The sequence below is a fragment of the Coenobita brevimanus genome, chromosome 51 (genome assembly GCF_032717465.1).
Source record: "Coenobita brevimanus isolate Jiangsu-jjx chromosome 51, ASM3271746v2, whole genome shotgun sequence".
NCBI classification, from domain to species: Eukaryota; Metazoa; Arthropoda; class Malacostraca; order Decapoda; family Coenobitidae; genus Coenobita; species Coenobita brevimanus.
In genome coordinates, this window is record NC_137004.1 from 23,439,424 (window position 1) to 23,461,189 (window position 21,766).

The 21,766-nt window shown below is 40.6% G+C and overlaps 1 protein-coding gene across 1 annotated transcript in view; it reads right to left on the bottom strand.

Annotated features, from left to right (window-relative positions):
- Positions 1-21,335, bottom strand: part of Nmd3 (60S ribosomal export protein NMD3) — an 86,936-nt gene extending 65,601 nt beyond the window's left edge. The window contains exons 1-4 of the mRNA XM_080272764.1: positions 21,201-21,335; positions 13,914-14,199; positions 8,274-8,414; positions 1,219-1,321 (exon numbers count right to left, since the gene is read on the bottom strand). Of these exons, the coding sequence (XP_080128890.1) occupies positions 1,219-1,321; positions 8,274-8,414; positions 13,914-14,199; positions 21,201-21,241 (571 nt within the window). The 5' untranslated portion in view covers positions 21,242-21,335. The remainder of the gene's footprint in view (positions 1-1,218; positions 1,322-8,273; positions 8,415-13,913; positions 14,200-21,200) is intronic.
- Positions 21,336-21,766: the final 431 nt, after the last annotated feature.

Sequence of the window (21,766 nt, forward strand, 5' to 3'; positions counted from 1 at the left end):
TTTGTGTTTGGAAAAAATACTGTATACAGCACTCACTCCAAACATATTTGTAATAACATAAGTACAGTAGTGACGAGTTCACCAATACAAGTGATGTACTGAGCTGGTAGGTAATATTATGTATCATTTCGGCCATCCAGGAAGTGTTATCTGACTTGTATGCCTACTGTGTCATTACACTTGTACTGTATATGTTCACTAATTTATATATATATATTTTTTTTTCAGATTCAGGTACAGTACTGTATTGATTGCAGTATTGTACAGTATACTCTCTCCAAACAGTTGTAATACCTTAAGTGGTGATGACAGTGTTCACCAATATATTTAAGGTACTGAGTGGGTAGGTTTCTGATTATTCGGTAAATCCAATATCTCGGCATCATCCTGGTCCCATAGATGCCGAATAATGGGACTTTTACTGTATATATATATATATATGAATGTATATACTGTATGATGACCCCTCCAGATTTAGTGCCTTGAAAGCTGTATTCTGGACTTCCTACATTATGCAAAACTGCCAACTGTTTTACCTGGATGGTTGCTGGGGATCTTATGCTCTGTCAACCCTGAACCTCCTACATCAATTAGAAATCTTAGCTTACCAGGTACTAAATCTTCAGTAGTGATCAAACTGGTACATTACTGAATAGAACTCTCCACTTGCTGGTTTGAAGGAGCAGGTGCCTTTTTATGGCCCTTGTGCTTATGCAGCTACGTTCCCTCTTTAACATCTTTTCCTTCTCTTTCTATATGCAAGATGTGGAGCCTAATCCTGGCATAGTACAGAGATACTGTTATCTTAACACTAAATTCTTTGAGCCAATAAATGGAAGTGGTGGGTTACAATAAAATATATATATATATAATATATATATATATATATATATATATATATATATATATATATATATATATATATATATATATATATATATATATATATATAATATATGTATATATACTGTATATATATATATATATATATATATATATATATATATATATATATATATATATATATATATATATATATATATATATATATATAGATAGATAGATAGATAGATAGATATAGATATATATAGATAGATAGATAGATAGATATAGATATATATATATAATTATATATATATATATATATATATATATATATATATATATATAAATAGACAGATATATATATATATATAACAAACATCCTTATTCTCTTACCATGGACATTTTTAATTCCAAGAGTCTTTTCATGCACACGATGCTTCATGATGAGCTGCTCCAGATAGTAGAATGTACGTTTGTGGTCTACCTTCTGACGCACCTGTATATGATGGCATGTTAGGGGGAAGAAGATAAATGCAGTGCATAATAACACAGGACAGTTTATCAGCTGTTAAGGATTTCACCTAACACCCAAAAAGGCTTAGATCTATTCTTCTATACTCAGGCATAAAATGGCTGGGGACGACAATTTTTTGGCAAAAACTTGAGAACCAATGTTGAAAGTTTGCAAAAGTTGCCTCCTCCAAGAAATGCTAACATGAAAAGAGCCCAAACCAAGATCTGTTCATCTTGCAAAGCCTGGATACACTGTAATTCAAGACAAAATGTTACAGGCATAAGGAAAGGCAGATTAAGGGAGAAACGTCCAATGCTGATCACGTGTGTACTGTACATGAAGGACTGATAATATTAATTAACTTCTGCGCCAGAGTTCAGGATAAAAGGTGGTTGTGAAGTCAGAGAGGTACTGCATGCTCCCAGTTGGAAATACAGCTTTTACGTGTGGAAGGCTCACCACAGACAGCACATTTAAACTGGGTGATGTCAAAAGCTTTTACTCTCATCCAATCCCCACATCTTACCTGCCCACTTCAAACTCAAACTGTCTTCACCAAACTGCTGCACTTCTACCTCTATACTATCAATATTGGTACCTGTAATTCAATGGTCCCTGTTCTTCAGAACTGTCAGTTTGCACTCCTTTTACATTATGGTGGACACACAGGATCCTTCTAGCCTAGTTACACTCATTATTGTTGTCCTACTGCATAATGAAAGGATAAACTGGTATTCCTAGTCATTCATGCACACAACTGATCAACTCTGGAACTGTCTTCTTTAAGCAGCCTTTTCTCTACCAATAAACCTCGAGTCTTTAAGTGTAAAGTGTCCAAGAATCCTGGAATAAATGAATTCCTATTCTGGCGCTATGTTCAATTTTCTTGGAAATGGACAACTTTTTTTACAAGTTCTCAGCCTTAGCATCTTTATACATATGTGTGTCTGTATATATATATATATATATATATATATATATATTACACACACACACACATACATATATACAATATACACCATAAAATGGGGCAATTCGACTCACTTCTGGCTATTTTTCGATGTACAGTACTAAGGTTTGTCATGCGACATTTAGGACGCTTAAAAAGATCTACTGTATGTGAAAATGGATTTTAACATGGAAAAACACAGAAAAGGCATAGCTGAAAAATAAAAATAATGTTTATCAACACCTTATATGGGGCAACTGGATTTGGTGGGTTTTCCTTCAGTGAAGCATTCAAAGTTTTCATTCAAATCACTCAAACCTTTGATGCCTTCTTGCCCTTTGGCCGTATGACTTCAGGAGACCTGCCTTTCCACTCCCCGTTTCAATTGGAATCGAACCAGCCAAAAGAAGTTCGGTTATAAATGTCAACTGGTCCTCCTTCGATCCAGGACTGCTGCAAGCATTCATCCTTGTAAACAACATATGGACTAAGGTGCTGCCTACTGGCAGTGATGGTGAACATGAAGGATGTTGAACTCTTCACTGTATTCATGATATGCTCCACATGTTTTATACCACACCAGAATATCTGGAGCTTTTCCTCAGGATCATCTGTGATGTTGGTTTTGTCATAATTTAAGACATTTGCAGGAGGTACTCCCCTAAGGCTCTATTATATCTATTCAACATAGGCAACTACAGCTTTTCAGAGTCAACAGCCAGCTTTCTCGAAATATTTTGGCAATCCTGGAGGACAGCAGGTCCAAGTCTCTTCAGGAAGCCATGTACCCAGTCTGTAACTGGGAGATTATCTTTGAAATCCGTGATGTAGCGTCTACAACTGTCCAGATGGTACTTGATGAAGTTGCAGTGTATAAACTGCCCCCCAAATACCAAGTAAAATAGCCCCAGGGGGCTGAGTCATATTGCCCCAGGGGAGCGAGTCCAATTGCCACATTAGTCTAAAATCATGATATTTTATAAACTAAAGCAGCTGACTTACCTTGGTGGGCGGATAAACATTAATGGCACTTAGCCTGTTATTATATATCCAAGGGACAGCAGAGGAAAATACAATTAATCATGTAATTATGCTTGCAAATCACAGCTCAAAAAAATCTGAAAATACCAGGAATAACTGATCACACTTCACTCACTCTCAGCAAGTTATCCATAAGTTTCATTTACAGTATAAATCAGTGATTTCAGAATAGAGTACCATATGAAAAAGTCAAATATACCCCTACCGGGTATTTACACTGTCTGGACCACCTGAATCTCATTACCCATTATTGAGTATAATTGCTCCAGATGAGTCGAACTATCCCATCTTCTTTTCTTTCCTTTACAGGTGGCTTTACATTAAGCAACAAGTCAAATGGTTTCCTGTACACCAAGAAACCATTTACAACGCTGGGTGGTAACCATATAACCAAACCATATGTGCTCCCTACGTGTCAACAAGTGGTTTGGTGGAGGGTTAGTGCCCCTCCCCGCAAAACAAATAACTCGTAGTCAAAAGGTCACCCCTTACGGGATTATGGCATCTGGCACTAGACAGATAGACATATATATACATACATACATACAAACATACATAAATATATATATATATATATAAACATACATAAATATATATATATATATATATATATATATATATATATATATATACACAGTAGATCCTTCTTATCCGCAGAATTTGCATCCGTGGATTTAAGTTTCCGCGGATCAAACTTATTTCAATACCGTACTATACACTGTAACTTAATTTGAAATTGGAGCGCAACTCAGACTTTTTTGTAGCTACAGTTAGCATATCTGCACCCATGGGCATTCCTGCCACTCCGCCAGTCTTATTGTAAACACCAATCAGTTCGTTACTTATGTCGTCGTAGGTGAGAGTTTGGTGTGGGTGTAGTTAAGGAAGTAGGAGTGGGAAGAGTCAGGCTAGGGAACTGATAATCCGCTTATTATAATCCCTTCAGCCCAGCAATGTATTTTATAGGGTAGTTTATTCATGCTCGCCATATGATTTTATTCAGTTCTGGAAACATGTACTGAGGAGATTAATGTGGGCTGTATCAAATGCCCCTAGTCTGAATATTGCCTGTGCTCAGTTAAAACGACTGCCAAGTTAAAGTCGTATGAAGTGTGGTATAAGCAATTCAATGGATGGTACTGAGGACCATTTACTGTATGAGAGTGACAGTGAAACAGTGATGATGACCGATGAGAAGACTTCCAGTGATGCTTCAGGACTTGGGGAAAGTAGTGATGAATTCTCAGGATTTGAAGACGAGTGAAATTTTCACCATGTCAGTAATATGAAGTGAATATAGGTTTTAGGTGATCATGACAGATGCAACCATGGAAAATTTAGGATCAATGGTGCTGTACACCTTCAGTCTTGCACTGACGATGTTTGGATGAATAAATTGTTTGAGATGTTTCATGTCCTTAAGTGATGATATTTATATTGAACAACCAAATACATTTTGATGTTTTTGGCATATAATAAAGCCACTGGGTACTCCAAAACTGACTGATGTAAATGTTTCAGAGGCAAGCGAATGTTGCATGTGGTGTGTACATGTGTGCGTGTGTGTGTACCATAGCGACTATGAGGCAGCAGTGTTAAGACCAAAAATGGATGCTTTCACAGTACTCGAATGTTTTGAGATGGATGTCTGTTTTTAGCAAATTCTGGTAAGAGAAATATGCATTTTTAATTGTTGATGCTGCAAGGAAAACAGCTGACAGTAAGGGAGTGATACTGGGAGAAGAGGGTAGAAACAGTTGTCTAGCGCTTGGGATGCAGCAGTGTTGCTAAGGGATAGTTTCACCATTCTCGACATGTTTTGAGATGAATGTCTGTTTTTAGTAAATTGTGATCAGTGAAGAACGTATTTTTAACTGTTGATGCTGCAAGGGAAACATCGCTGACAGTGAGGAAGTGATACTGAGAGGAAGGGGTAGAGACTGCTGTCTAGCGACTGGGAGGCAGCAGTGTTACTAAGGTGTAACAATGGATGTTTTCACCATGCTCAGTATGTTTTGAAATGAATGTTTATAGTAAATTATGATCAGTGAAGCATGAATTTTTAATTGTTGATGCTGCAAGGCAAACATAGCTGACAGTGAAGGAGTGATACTGAGAGAAGAGAGTAAAAACAGCTGTCTATCCTGTTCCCAAGCAGCCTTGCTATATTGAACTTTGGTTGTAAAACATTGTAATTTGTGTATTTACAAGTGCTACCTTTTTATATTATTTGTGGAGGTAATTACAGGTTAGTTAGAGTGCATGATTAATGATGGTAGTAGTCTGATATTGTGCTTGAGTCAAGGCAATGTGAGGAAATTCCGTAACAGGTGTGAAATATGACGGGGTTCTTTTAGGATAAATGAACTGATGTGAACATTCATTGTACTTTATGTTTTCGTCAGTGAATGAAAGAAAAGAGTTTATTGACTTCATTTGTGGTTTTAAATTCATAAAATATTAAAAACAGTGTTTATATCAGTTTACTGATACATATTTACCAACAAAGTTGAGATGGCCTCGTGGTTTGAAGTCACATTTTGTTAAGACGGGGTTTTGTTTTCTCTTTTCCTGTATCATTCTTTGTACATAAAAGAAGAAACTAAGGGATGATGAGCAGTACTGAATAGATTCTGAAAGGTGAGTGTGTATCTAAGTGATAGTGGCTCATATCAGTCACGTTTTGTCAAGAAGGGGCATTGTTTTCTTTTCCTGTACCATTCTTTGTATATAAAAAAAAGAAACCAAAGGCTGATGATCAGTAATGAATAGATTCTGAAAGATGAGTGTGTATCTGTGTGGTAATGGCTCTTATCAAGAAACCTTACTGCAGTCTTGGTTGGGGCAAACTTTTTTTTCACAGAACTGCCCTGCCAGAATTAGGGTGCGTCTTTCACAATGCTGCGTCTTACATGCCTCGAAATACGGTATTCCTCTCTGTTACCACCCTTCTTCCATTCCCAGAAAAGCTTTCTTTTCTCCTTAACTGCAGCTTCTACACCCTCATCCCACAACCAAGTTACTTTATGTCTTGGTGGGCCTCTTGTCCTTCCACATACTGAATCAGTAACTCTCAAGAGTTGCTCTTGAGGGCTCGGTACTGTTCATTTACGCTTCTATCAACATCTCCCTGTTCAGCCACCACTCTCCTCATCTCTCTATAGAAGGCATCCATTACCGTTTAGTTTTTCAGCTTCCATATTTTCCTCCTAGGTGCATGGGTCCTCTTTTTCATCATCCACACCTTAAGCACCATGTCAAATATCAATATCTTGCATTGCTGCACACACTCCTCGCTCCCTATAGCTTTAACATCCCTCACTAATCTCTTATTAGCCCTCCTGACCATGAAATAGTCCATCTGGCTGCAATTTCCCCCCAGACTCATATGTAATCAACCAATTCTCTCTTTTCCTAAAATGTGTGGTGCACACAATCATGTTCAATGCCTCTCCAAACTCGAGAATCCTTTCTCCTTCCTTATTTCTTGTACCATTTGCACATCCCCCATGTATTCCTTTATAACCTTGAGCTGCTTCACCTACATGACCATGTAAGTTGCCTCCCAAAATTACAATCTCATCATCCTCCATACCATTTCCTACACGTATTAAGTCATCTTCTCAACCTCATCCAAGCCTACCTGTGGAACATACATCAATATAAATGCAACCATTTTCCCATCGAACAAATTTTTCATTACTATTATCCTATCATTTATTCTCATAACATTCATGACATATTCCACCCATTTCTCCCCAACTAACACACCCACACCACCACATCCATCTGCGCTACCCTGCCAAAACAACTTATAACAACAATCCCTCCCAGCAATCGTTCTGGCTGATCCACCCCTATACCAGACTTCTTGCATGCATCCCACATCCACCAGCCTCCTACTCAATTTCTTAACCACTTCCCCCTCTCTACCCCTCAAACTTCCCACATTCCATGACATCACTCTGATCCCCCTGGGTGATTTAGTGTCCTCGAGCTTGATTTGAATTTAATTCTTTAATGTGGTAATAATAGTAAAATTAATAAAGGAGAGAGACATGCCACAGGCCCCACCCACTGCACAGTCCCAAGTCCAGGCAATGGAGCTGGAACTCCTAGCCCACCAGCCTTGACCAGCGGTCTTGGGGGCACCCTGCCAGGACGGCTACAGGGACACCCTCCAAAGCGCACCTTGGCACTGTAAGTGCTCTGCCAATATACACCCATTGATAGGGCAGCCTCCTGGGGTGCTACACCCAGGTTCGGGCCCTTCTCTATTGGGCGGAAGTGGCAGGCTGGGAACTGCAATGCCCTGTACCCTCTAGCAGAAGTTTGAGCCCCATCTCACCCTGGCCCCACGATCTATGCTGGCGGACCCTTTGTCACTCACTTTAATCATCTTTATCTAAGAACATGGGCATAATCATTGAACTTTTTTTTTTTTTTTTTTAATGCAATGAAAAAGGAGACATGAAGCCTGCAAAGCTGTTCCCTCCAAGAAGAAAGCAAAGAAATGAGCAAATATCAAGATCCGTTCATTTTGAGATGCCTGGATACACTGCATTTAAAAGACTGGAGGTCGTAAGCAAAGGGAAATACAGTACAGACTTTTCATGGCTTACTGCTATAAAGCATTAATATAAACAACAAAGAGGAATGAAAAAGGCAAAAATTAGTCAAAGCTGAGGGACCACCAGATCCAAACTGACTGTCTCCATTAAAAGTTCAGTTTAAACTTGGACAAATGATTTTGGCGAGTTCTGAGGACGTACCAAAAAATGTGAAGTATGAAAATCTACTATACTGTGCATTCCCCCTCCCCTTTTTTTTTTTCTGACCATGCTCTTCCCTCCACTGGAATTAAAGTAAGAGGTCAGCATGATTAATAAACCCAGTATGCAGAGTATACTGTATAAAACTACTTTCATCTTTAACCTAATTTACCTGAACAACAGCTCGCCAAAAGTCTTTGGCCTCAACACGGTGGCAGTCATCACACATCTGCCCCACCACCACAAACTCGACAATGAAATCCTGCTGGAGCACTGCCCCTGTCTGGATCTCCTTCTGTACTGCTAGCTTGACCTGAAGAGAGGAATTTTACTGATAAACACAAGATCTATGCCATCCTGATCTCTTTACATACTGGAAATGTTAATCATCACACTCAGAAACATTCAACAAACTTTATTTCTAGGTCGGAATTTCCTAGAATTATCTTACACTCATCAAATAAGAGAATCATCTTGACTAATTTTTAAATTCAGGAAGATGAATCTCCTAGTCCTGAGTTACTTCACAGCAGAGTTAAAACCAAGACACATCATTATCTTCCTACAGATTAGGTGAATGAGTCCAATTTTATCTTGATTCAGCAATTTTATTTTAGTATTTTACAACTATCTTCTCTCAACCCCATTCTCAGTCTCCCTCTCCTCCATCCACCAATTTCACTCTCAGAACTTTCCTCATCAACCTCCACTTGTTCCATCTCACTAAGCTGTCTTTTAGGTGTTATTTTCACGTTTCCAACATCAACCTCCACATCACAATGCACATAAATCCTTCATGTTTGTCTCTGTCACTCCACAAGCATTTATGAGGTAACTTAATTCAACAGCTCTCACTTATGAACTATATTCCTCAAGCATCAACCAGATTTCATTACCATACCCTAGTCACACACTGTTTTCACTAAACCTATGTTTGACTCCTATTTGTCATCGCCATTCTTAATGCTCCTGCCACCTTTCCTCCTCAGTGCACCCTTTGCCTTTAAATTCATCCACTGTGGTATCACAGTACATCTTAAATACTGGTACTTGAACAGCCACACATTTTCCATTTCTGTGCACCATTCAGCAGTTGCAAAGTAACCTACGTCTATCTGGCTAAGCAGACCCATCAACCACAGGCAACTAATAGCCTCAGCAGAACCATCCCACGCAGAGAACTAATGTTCCCTAGCAGTGGTTTGTACCTCACCAATGAGACAAGGGGAAGAGTGCAGAGGTTTGGTTCCTGGATGGACATCACATTTGCATCTCTCCACCCGATTAACACCTTAACCGCGGGGCGTCACTTTCGTGATGCTTGGGAGCAAGGGATCATACCGCGGGGCGACACTATTGTGATTCTGTGTTATTTTGAATCTGCCCGGGCTTTCAAGTGGTGGCTTGTATTATCTATCAGTACTGCCAATGTCCAACACTAGTCAGCACTCCTAATCTCATCTGTACTCCCATCCACTGTTGACAATTTTGCCATTTCTCCCCGTTCTTGACTCCCCTCCCTACCTCCCCTCCATTACCCTATCCTATCGCCTGCCCGGCCGTGCTACACTAAGTAAATCTTCCCTGGAATTTTTCACTGATTTCATCCATTGAAATAAGCCCTATGCCCTATTCTTATACCAAATAATATATACAAGAAAGAAATAAGGTAAGTGAGAGTGCCATACACCTAGAATTGGCTAATTATCACCTGACAACACCTCACGTGCACTCGTTCGCTAATTTTCGCTGTTTATTTCCCCTTGAAATATGCCGTATAATCTACTTTCGTAATAAAAATATATATAAGAAAGGAAGGGAGAAGCCTAAGTGATATTTACATTCACCTGGAACTACCTAATTATTGCAGGCCACCACACTGTATTCTACGCTAAGTAAATCTTCCCTGGAATTTTCCACTGATTTCATCCATTGAAATAAGCCCTATGCCCTATTCTTATACCAAATAATATATACCAAAAAGAAATAAGGTAAGTGATAGTGCCATACACCTGGAATTGGCTAATTATCACCTGACAACACCTCACATGCACTTGTTCGCTAATTTTCGCTGTTTATTTCCCCTTGAAATATGCCGTATAATCTATTTTCGTAATAAATATACACTACATATAAGGAGGCAAGGGAGAAGCCTAAGTGATATTTACATTCACCTGGAACTACCTAATTTATAATGTATTGTCTTGGTTTCCTGCCAATCATTTCATTGCTATATATTAGCAGGTCTCATAGGGCTGAAGTTGGTAGTATTGCACCTACCCTAGCCAGGCGGCAGGAGGCCACCACTGTCAGTTCACTGCCATCTTTGAAAGTGGGAGTATGTCTGATTTGCTCCTGCTAACTTCCGTCGCTTTATAGCCCCATGCAAAGGGCCCTGTGACCTTTACCCCCTATTAAACCTCATGTGGAAAGAGGTAAAGGGCTGACAAATGATAGAGAGTGACTATGATCTTTTTATTGAGTAAAACAGTGCAAGTGGAATTGTAAATCAAGTGTAAATAATGTGTAAACAGCAAGAAAGCAATGAATGTAAATATAAGTGAACAGTGGAAAATAGTTTTATAAGTTACTTCAAGTGACAGTGCATAACACAGTGTAAATAAAATAGAGAACGTAAATAGAAATGTAAATGAGTAGTATTATAGAATACGAGTATATATACTAGGAGTAATGAAAGTGAAAGTTTCACTCTAGCATGTATGAATACTATGAGTTATGAGAGTGAAGGTGAAAGTGACATTCACTCTCAATGCTAGTATACAGGACGAGAAAGTGAATGCTACGTATTTTACTGAAAGAAATTGAATCCCTACAGTGACAATAAACTACTATTACTGTAGTAAACTTATGGATAAAGACTGTAGATATATATAAGTGTTATATAGTAACAGAAATATAAACTGTGAGTGTTTTTATGAATAATAGACAACACTAGCGGCGAACGATCGGAAGTGGTATGGTCATACGCCCTCGGAATTTTCATTGCTTTCACAGTGTTTTCTTGGGGGAGTATGGATTCCAAACTATTTGAGAATCATAGATTAGTGTTTCTAGTGATAATATCAGGCTGTGGTAATCATATTACGAGTTGTCGGGAAGTGTAAAGTGGAGACTTCGTTACCCAACTTCAGAGGTCTCCACAAGTCCTACGGTACTCGACGAAGGCTCAACAAACACCCCAGGAGAAAGCTGAAGGTATGTGCCACAAGCATATACGATTTTAATATTCTAGGACTAATAACTGATTTTTGGCAAATATTTTTAGAGAGTCTATTGAATCGCGAATATGCCCGCGGGAGCCGCAAGAAAAAGCAAAACAAGCCCGCGGTGTAAAGGTTAAAGACAACACACAGCTGCATGCACGGCCTCCTAACATCCACCCTTCTGAATCCTATCTTCCTCGTGAGGACAGGGTCCACCTGGCCAGGCTGAGATGTGGGCACCATCCAGCCCTCTTAAGTTACCAGAAGAGGCTGGATGACTCCGTCGCTGATGCCTGTCCAGGATGCAACACAGCACCCCATACTATTAAGCACATTATGTAAGACTGCATTGCACACAATCACCTACGCCAACAATACAACATACACTCTTTGAGAGCTCTGTGGGAAAGCCCGGTCTTGGCCATGGCCTTCCTAAGGGACTCAGGGCTGTTCGGCCAGACTGCCTAGGGAACAACTACTACTACTACTACACTCCTAACACATGCTGCATACAAAGACCCCTTAGCACGTAGGAAGTGTCCTCTCAATGTCAGTAGAGGCAACAGCTCCCTGAACATCTTCCAATCACTTCTCACCCTAGCCACCTCCAGCACATAACATGTCTCCAAAATAACGAAACTCTTCCACACACTCATGAGACTCTCCAGCAAGTCCAATCCTTTCACGCCTGAGAATCGCCAGCTCTCTTCCCTGACATTCCCCACACATAAAATCAGCATTTTCTCGCAGTCTACCTCTAATACCACTACATCTCTTGTGCACACATCTATCACAAACACCGCAAAAGATAAAACTGCTTCCCACGCCCTTGTGGCAAACTGCACATGGCCACTCTCCCTCTTCTTTGACTGTACTGCCACCAACCCTAGATATCATCACTTTTATTTTATCTGCATTTACCCTTATGCCCTTGCACCCCATACCATCACTCCACTTCCTAAATCTTTCCTCTGTCTCCCTTTCATTCTCTGCAATCAACACCAAATCATCAGCATACAACATCTCCCACAGAGTCCATTTCTGAAGTCACGTGAGAGGGCTTCAAGTACCATGATAAGCAACAAGGGACTCGACACTGACCTCTGATGCACACCAACATTCACGGAAAACTCATCACTCAAATCTCCATTCACTCTTACCTGAGTGCGAGCACTCTCATACATGGCCATAACCACTCTCACCAGCCACTCCTCCAACCCAAGCTTTCTCATTGCCCACTTCACCACCTCTCTAGGGACTCTGTCAAAGGCCTTTTCCAAATCAACAATAACAAAACACATTAGAATATGTACGACGTTGTGCTAAACAATATGACAAACGACAATGGCTTAGGAAAAACAGGCAGGGGGCTAGGAAATGGTTGGTACCCCTGCATATCCAACAATGTTGGTTATGCATGGGATACAAGAGGCATTTCCTGTGTCTGAGGTAATACATGCGTCGATATGGATGTTTCAACCCTTCAGAAACTAGCCATCGTAGTGTTCATTACGTATCTATCGGACCCCTGAGTAACGATACTTTTTTTGTACACCTGTACATTAGAATATGTAATTAAACACAAAAAAGTGCACTGGATAGGATGCAGAGCTGTAGTCTACATTTGTCATTGAAAAACATTTTATGTGCTCCAAAAGGATGGGTCAAGTTCAAGTGAAGAGTATTGTGTAACACTAACTGCTCTAACAATTCTATCTATCTATCTATTGCCAGACGCCTCAATCCCGTTTGGGGTGGCCACAAACAAATCGCCTCCACGTCGCCCTGTCCCCCGCCATTTCACTGCCCTGCTTCCAACTCACACCCCCCTCTCTCATATACCTCTCCATCCCATCCCTCCATCTCATCCTCAGCCTACCCCTCCTGCTTCCCCCCCTCCACCTCACTCACATACATTCTCTTCATCAGTCTTTCACCCTCCATCCTCTTCACATGGCCAAACCACCTCAAGTGTGTTCCTCATAACGCTTCTTATCACATCCACATCCTTACTTCCTAAAATAAAAAAAAAAATAAAAATAAAAGCACTATATTGCATATCACTTGCACAGTCAGTGTATTTCAGATAACCAAACCTTGTTTACAATAAAAATGAACGATTGACATAGCATCATTCATCTATAAATAGGTATCTTTAAAAATTATTCTAAAAATTTTTCAGAATTTCAGTTTTGTATTACACAATTAGACATTACATCATCACCATCATCATAATGCCTTCCTGTTTCCCATGTTCATATGATATGTGGAAATCCAGAACATGCCTCTTGGAATTCTCCTAAATACTGGAATTCTCCTAATACAAAATCCCTTCCTGTTTCCCATGTTCATATGATATGGGGAAATCTGGAACATGCCTCTTGGAATTCTCCTAATACTTTATATAAATCGAAGGAAAAAGAGCATTTTTGGTATAACTTCCCAACATCCTGGGTCACTGGAACTACAAGGCTGGTAAAATGCACTACCCTAAAAAAAAAAAAAAAATATGATGGCTTGATGGATAGACTAACTTTTTAAATACAGTGGTTCTCTACATAATAAACTAGCAGTAACAAAAAATGCACCTTGATCCTCTTTGAATGAGGCTCCGTCCATGCAAACCCTGCATCCACCAGTCGTACTTTGTTCAGTCCTTTGATTTTCTTGAGACACAACTTGAGAAGTTCTTTAGACTCAAGAGCAGCAGGTACCCAGGTGGCAGGAGGGTCCAAGTAACGTTCACATCCTCGGCAAAAGTAAATGGTGGTCTGCTTCAGAATACCCTCTGATATATCATTGCGTACGCGAATGCACGCAAGACAGCGATTTGTTGGGTTTGGTTGTATTTGGGCACCACAGTCACAACACAAGCTGAAAGAAAAAAAAAAAAATACAGCATACATTAAGTAGGCTGTTTCTGGAATGTTAAATAAGTACAAACAATCTGTTTAAAAAAAGTATAGCATGTTTGTGGTTTTTGTCAATCCATCTATCATCCAATCCTACTTTTTCCATGAGGAGCGTAGAAGCCCGGGGCTAGGCAAATTGGTCCTGACATTTAAGATGAAAGTGACCAGCCTCACTCATCCCTGAGTGGCATTATGTGAGCAATAAACCCCAACCATCCCTTGGATATAAACCTGCACCGGCTCAATCTGATTGGACTGCCATAACTACCCACTAAACCACCAAGTGCCATAATTTGGTTACATGGTTACCACCCAGCATAGTAAATGGTTTCCTGGTGTACAGGAAACCATTTGGCTTGTCACTTAGTGTAGAGTCACCCATTCACAGAAGGAAGAGGAAAGAATGAAGGGAGGAAAGAATGAAGGAAAGAAAGACAGAAGAGGGAGTGTAAAGTCACCCGTAGACAGAAGAAGGAAAGAATGAAGGAAAGAAAGACGGAAGAGGAAGTGTAAAGTCACCCGTAGGCAGAAGGAGAAGGAAAGAATGAAGGAAAGAAAGACAGAAGAGTGTAAAGTCACCCACAGGCAGAAGGAAGAGGAAAGCATGAAGGAAAGAAAGACAGAAGAAGGAGTTTAAAGTCAACCATAGGCAGAAGGAAGAAGAAAGAATGAAGGAAAGAAAGACATATGAGGATGTGTAAAGTCACCCATAGGCAGAAGGAAGAAGAAAGAATGAAGGAAAGAAAGACATATGAGGAAGTGTAAAGTCACCCATAGGCAGAAGGACGAGGAAAGAATGATGGAAAGAAAGACTGAAGGGCAAGTGTAAAGTCAGACGTAGGCAGAAGAGGAAAGAATGAAGGAAAGAAACACAAGAGGAGGGAGTGTAGTCACTCACAGGCAGAAGAGGAAAGAATGAAGGAAAGAAAGACAGAAGAGGATGGAAGGAAAGAAGGATGGAGAAAAGGAAAGGGCAGACACCTGAGAGCAGCACTACATCAAGTGAGTGGATGGTGTCCCCACCTACCACAATCGTGGTTTTTGTAATGAATAATAAAAATACATATTGTCTGTTTCTTGACAGTACAGAACATCAGTAATTTAGTGCAAACTGCTTTTCCTGAAAATCACACTGTCAATAGAATACAGTACCTATAATGGACTGTACCGGTATGTAATGAAAGCAATAAAACAAAGTCCCGGTACCTGTATGTGCAAACCAATGACCATTTGTACTCAATTCTCCTGATACTGATATATGGCAACATGATTTATAAATTTAAAACTATTACCGGTTAAGCCATATATAGACTCTGCAAAAGAAATGGACCTCTGCCTCAAAATACAATGGCCAGGAGTGGCCTGTTTCATTTGTTATACATGCCACACTGTTAGCTTAATTTGTCTGGTGACATCTGGCATCTTTCTAGACTTACTTCAAGCATATGCTGTGCTCAGACCTAACTCAGTCACCCACTAGCCAGGCCATGGGGTAATACTGCAGATTTTCTCCTAGCAGGAACTCTTGGATAATGCTTCCCACCGTATCTGATGTTACTAAGTGCACTCTAGTGATTAAATATGGGCGATACTGATTAAACTAATGGGGAGTAGGCTTGTACTCTCACCTGGAATCAAAATACCCCTATCAAAGAAACAGCTCACTGACCCAGATACTCAAAATGGCTGGTGACAAGAATAACAGCCAATGCCTGTGGTCTCCCACCAAATGCCCTGCCAAGAAAACCTCATCCAGGATGATAACAACAGTGACAGCTACTAATACTCTCCTAAGGTGTGAGGAGCTTAAAACTCCTGGTATTACAGCTACACAACTCAAAATTTTATCATCCCAAGTTCCTACATGGTGTCTATCTGCACCACCAACACCAGCTGTTGAAAGATCGTGACACTTGCTGGCCGAGAAACCATTTCTGACTAAATAAATGTGTCAGACACGGCTTGACTTTGCAAGAAAATACAGACATTGGACCTCAGAGGACTCAAGGTAGGTGATGTTCTCTGACGAAAGCATCTTTACGTGTTATCATCCTCATACTGGGTGGTAAAAAGGAGGCCCCACATTGTCAGTCATTACGACCCCCACTACACAGAGAAGACTGTCAAGCAGTGTGATAATGTGACGGTGTGGGACTGTTTTAGTGGGAAAAAGGGCAGGGGAATCCTCTACTTCTATCCTAAAAACACTAGGACAAATGCTGACCTGTATATGCAGGTACTGTACCGAATGACCATCTACAATTTTATGACATTTATAGTTGCACACATTTTATCCACAACTCTTCCCCGTCACAAGACAAAAAGGGTTGGGAAATTCCTCTCAGATCATGACACTGAAGTGCTGAATATGCCAGATAACTCTCTGATTTCAATCCCATAAAAAATGCATGGAATTATATGAAGGACAAGGTTACAACAAGCTGCACCTTATATGTCTCTCTCCTAATGGATGAGATTAACAACATGTGGGTCAAGGAGATGGATGCATAATTTTTCAGAAATTAGCATACAGCAAACCCAAATGCTCCGACTTGTAACTGGGGCCAAGGGTAACATGACCCAGTAATAGGATGCTAATTATGCTTCACAGCTTTGTACAGTAACAAGTGGAGTCCCACAGGGCTCGGTGTTAGCACCAGTAATGTTCCTGATTTATGTAAATGATGTGGTAGATGGAATGAACAGTTATGCAGGTCTGTTTACCAATGATGCAAAGATCTTGAGGAGAGTATAAGTAGAGGAAGACTGTAAAATGCTGCAGGAAGACCTGAATAGGATCCCAGTTTGGAGCCAGATGTGGGAAATGAAATTTAACATAAAAAATGTAAAATATTGGAAATGAGTAACAGTGCCAAGAGGCCATCACTGAATTACATGATGGGTAATGAACCAATCAATAAAGTGAGAGAAGAGAAAGATTTGGGAGTGCTGGCTGAGGATAGTTTGTCACCGGAAAAACACATTAACATGATAGTTAAAGAGACGTACAATCTCTTGACTAACATACGAGTGGCATTCCATTACATGGATGAGGAAATGATGAAAAAATTGATAATGGCCATGATCTGCCCCAGGTTGGAATATGCGGCAGTAGTGTGGTCCCCACACAAGAAGAAAGATATAAATTAGATCGAGAGAATACAAAGAACAGCAACCAAGATGGTCCCCAGCCTGGCAGATCTGTCTTACAGAGAGAGGATGGAAAAGCTGGACCTGCCTTCCCTAGAAGCAAGGAGAGAGAGGGGTGACATGATTGCAGTGTTCAGGGCCATGATGGGACTAGATAAAATTGATAAAAATTATCTGTTTGCATGGGATGGGAGAGTGACAAGAGGACACGGAATGAAACTGAAAAAGCCAAGTTGTTTGAAGAATATCAAGAAATATAGCTTTCCATATAGATGCACAGACCTGTGGAACAGTCTGGACAAAGAGATCGTCCAGTCTAAAAACTTAAACGAGTTCAAAGAAAAAATTTGACATAACCCCTTCTTTACCGACCCCTCCCCCCAATGTAAACACTAGGTTTACCCCCCATACCAACCTGATAGCTCCCCCTCCCGTAGTGTGAGGGGTTTCGTTTTCGTTTTTAAAGGCTCCAACATGCTTGCATGAGTCGGTCTTGGTCACCTAATAGCGGCTCTCCACGTTACACGATCCATTGTAGCCTCCCTGATCAGTCCCTTAACCCTGAGGTCACACTTAATGACCTCGTCCCATGTCTTTCTCGGTCTACCCCTCATAACCCCACCCCCAATAAACACCTCTCACCTTCCTCACCCAATTATCATCCCCCATCCTCTCCACATGTCCAAACCATCTCAATCTACCTCTCCTCATCACAACATCAATACACTCCAGTCCCATCCTACCTCTCAACTCTTCCATCGTAAACCCAGCCCCTCAAGGCATTGGACACAGGGACACAGTGCACATCCACCTAATCATTGTCATTTCTGCACGTCTGAGCCGGCGAATGTCTTCCTCCTTCACTGCCCAGGTCTCACTACCATACAGCATTACACTCCTAACACATGCTGCATACAAGGTCCCCTTAGCACATAGGAAGAGTCCTCTCAATGTCAGGAGAGGCAAGAGCTCCCTGAACTTCTTCCAACCACTTCTCACCCTAGCCACAGAGCTAGCTCCAGTCCCACCTCCAGCACACAACATGTCTCCCAAATAACAAAACTCTTCCACACACTCAAGAGATTCACCAGCAAGTTCAATCCTTTCACGCCTGACAATCTCCACCTGCCCACCCCGACACACCGTACACATAAAATCAGCATTATCTCGCAGTCTACCTCTGATACCACTACATCTCTTATGCACCCATTTATCACAAACACCGCACAAGATGGAATTACTTCCCAAGCCCTTGTTGCAAACTGCACATGGCCACTCTCCCTCATCTCTGACAGTACCGCCACCAACCCTAGATATCATCACTTTTGTTTTATCTGCATTTACCCTTAAACCCTTGTGCCCCATACCATCTCTCCACTTCCTAAACCTTTCCTCCGCCTCCCTTTCATTCTCTGCAATCAACACCAAATCATCAGCATACAACAACTCCCACGGGAGTCCATTTCTAAAGTCATGTGAAAGGGCTTCAAGTACAATGATAAACAACATGGGACTCAAAACTGACCCCTGATGCACACCAACATTCACGGAAAACTCATCACTCAAATCTCCATTCACTCTTACCTGGGTGTGAGCACCCACATACATAGCCATAACCACCCTAACCAGCCACTCCTCCAAGCCAAGCTTTCTCATTGCCCACTTCACCACCTCTCTAGGGACTCTGTCAAAGGCCTCTTCCAAATCAACAAAAACAAAATAAGGATCAGTGGTCCCCCTACCTGGCATAAACCCAAACTGCATCTCATCAATATTTACTTTCTCTAATCATACTTTCTAAAACTCTCTCCATTACCTTCATTATCTGATCTAAAAGCTTTATACCTCTATAATTTCCTCTTTCCAGGGCATCACCCTTCCCTTTATACACATTTACAATTACACTCTTCAGCCAATCATCTGGGATGACACAATCATAAATAATCCTATTAATCAGATCAGTGACTAAACTCACCCCTATATTGCCTGAGGCCTTAAACGTTTCGGCAGTCAACCCAGACACACCTATTGCCTTCCCCACCTTCATCCTGCCTATTGCCACTCACAGTAGCAGCATCAATCAAAGGCCAAGGGCCAGACACTGGATCGGCTGGCTCCAAACCTTCCCTGTCCCAGTCAAACTCCTCATTCAACATCCGGTTATAATGCTCTCTCCATGCATCTTTAACATCCTCACTGTTCACCACTACCCTTCCTTCATCATTCTTCACACACTGCTCACCTATAATATCCCGATTATCCCTCTTCACTTGACCTGCCACCTTAAATATATTTTTCCTTTCCCCATGATTTAGGTTATCAAGTAATAGTCTCTGTGATTCAGACTTTGCCCTGTATACCTCTCCTCTAGCCCTACGCTTGGCAGCCAAGTATTCCTCTTTGTTACCATCCCTCTTCCATTCCCGGAAAAGCCTTCTTTTCTCCTTAACTGCAGCTTCTACACCCTCATCCCACCACCAAGTTACTTTATGTCTTCGTGGTCCTCTTGTCCAACCGCATGTTAAATCAGTAACTCTCAAGAAATTGTTCTTGAGGGCTCTGTACTGTTCATTAATGCCTCTGTCTACAGCTCCCTGTTCAGCCACCACTCTCCTCATCTCACTATAGCAGGCATCCCTTACTACTTGGTTTTCCAGCTTCCATATTTTCCTCCTAGGTACATAAGTCCTCTTTTTCATCACTTGTTCTTTAAGCACCATATCACAAATCAATAGTCTGTGCTGCTGCACACACTCCTCACTTCCTATAACTTTAACATCCCTCACTAACCTCCTATCAGCCCTCCTAACCAGAAAATAATCTATCTGACTGCTATTTCCCCCAGACTCATACGTAATTAACCTACTGTCTCTTTTCTTAAAATATGTGTTGCACACAATCATGTCCGTTGCCTCCCTAAACTCGAGTATCCTTTCCCCTTCTGCATTCCTTATACCATACGCACATCCCCGATGTACTCCTTCATAACCTTGTGCTGCTTCACCTACATGACCATTTAAGTCCCCTAACCAAAATCACTATCTCATCATCCTGCATACTACCCACTACACATATTAAATCATCCCAAAATCTATCTTTCTCTGCTTCATCCAATCCTGCCTGTGGAGCATATGCCGATATAATGCACAACTGACCAAAGCTAGGCTTTGCCTGTATAATCAATCCTAAAAACTTAACTAAAATAATGATATGACAACATTTCTCAGCTTCTACTGCTGGCACTGGAGCTAAGCCATTTTCTGTATTTAAAAAAAAAAAAAAAAAAAAAAAAAAAAAAAAGGTGGGGGGAGGTCGTTACATGGACGGTGGAAAAAGCGGCTCCTGTTTGAGGTACCACCATGGAATCCAGACACTGATAAAACGATGGTTTAAATCTAATGAATCACAAGACACTGAAAATTGATATTATTATACTTTGTCAAAAACAATAATTATGTGCTTCTGATCCATTTTTCAGTGTTCCTGACAATTCAAAGACCCGTTTCTTCTATGGCATTTCCATCACAAATCATTTTTAATTTTTCGTGAAGGTTAGGTTGTTTCTTAAAAAAAAAAAAAAAAAATTGCGACAAAAATACCATAGACTTAGATACCATAGTCTTAGAACTGTCCAAAATACAGAAAAAACGTATCAAAATCCCGTAATTCTGTTTTTGGCTGAAACTATGATATTACCGATTTTAACTGCAAAAAAGGGCTGACGCTGATGGGAAGGAACATCCAATGTTAGGGTAGTCCAACACCAGCAGCCAGTGTACCATATGGATAAATATGAATGTTTATAGAACTTACATGACCCCAACCGTAGGCTGCTGTGGAGTTATATATTCCATCTTCTCGTTGGTATTAAGTGCATGGAAACTAAAAATTAACCCAAGTATCTTGAACTCGACTCCCACTTAATATTCCGCAACTCCCCGTCTGACAGTGTGAGTGTGTTACTGATACTCGATACGTCCGAAAAGCGACGAGTCGTCTTCTTCTTTGTCGAAGTCAACCTCCTCGCATAGCCTTGATGTGTGCTAACACTTAAATATTTGGATAAAAAGAGAGCACTCGCAAAAGCCTCCTTCACACAGTATTTATAGACAATATTATATTGTCAATATTTACAAACGATATCATAGTCATTATTTTAATCATTGACAACCTTCGCCTCACATCAGCATCGTCATCAACTCATCACCCCGTTCATTCCTACATATTTCGGGATGCCTGGACACACTGCATTTATGACATAAGGTCAAAGGCAGTAGGAAATACACAGGAAGGCAGTTCCAGAGCTGACCAGTTGCATTTATGAAAAACTGGGGATAATGGCAAACAGTTGCATTAGAGCTGGACAGAAAAGAGATGAG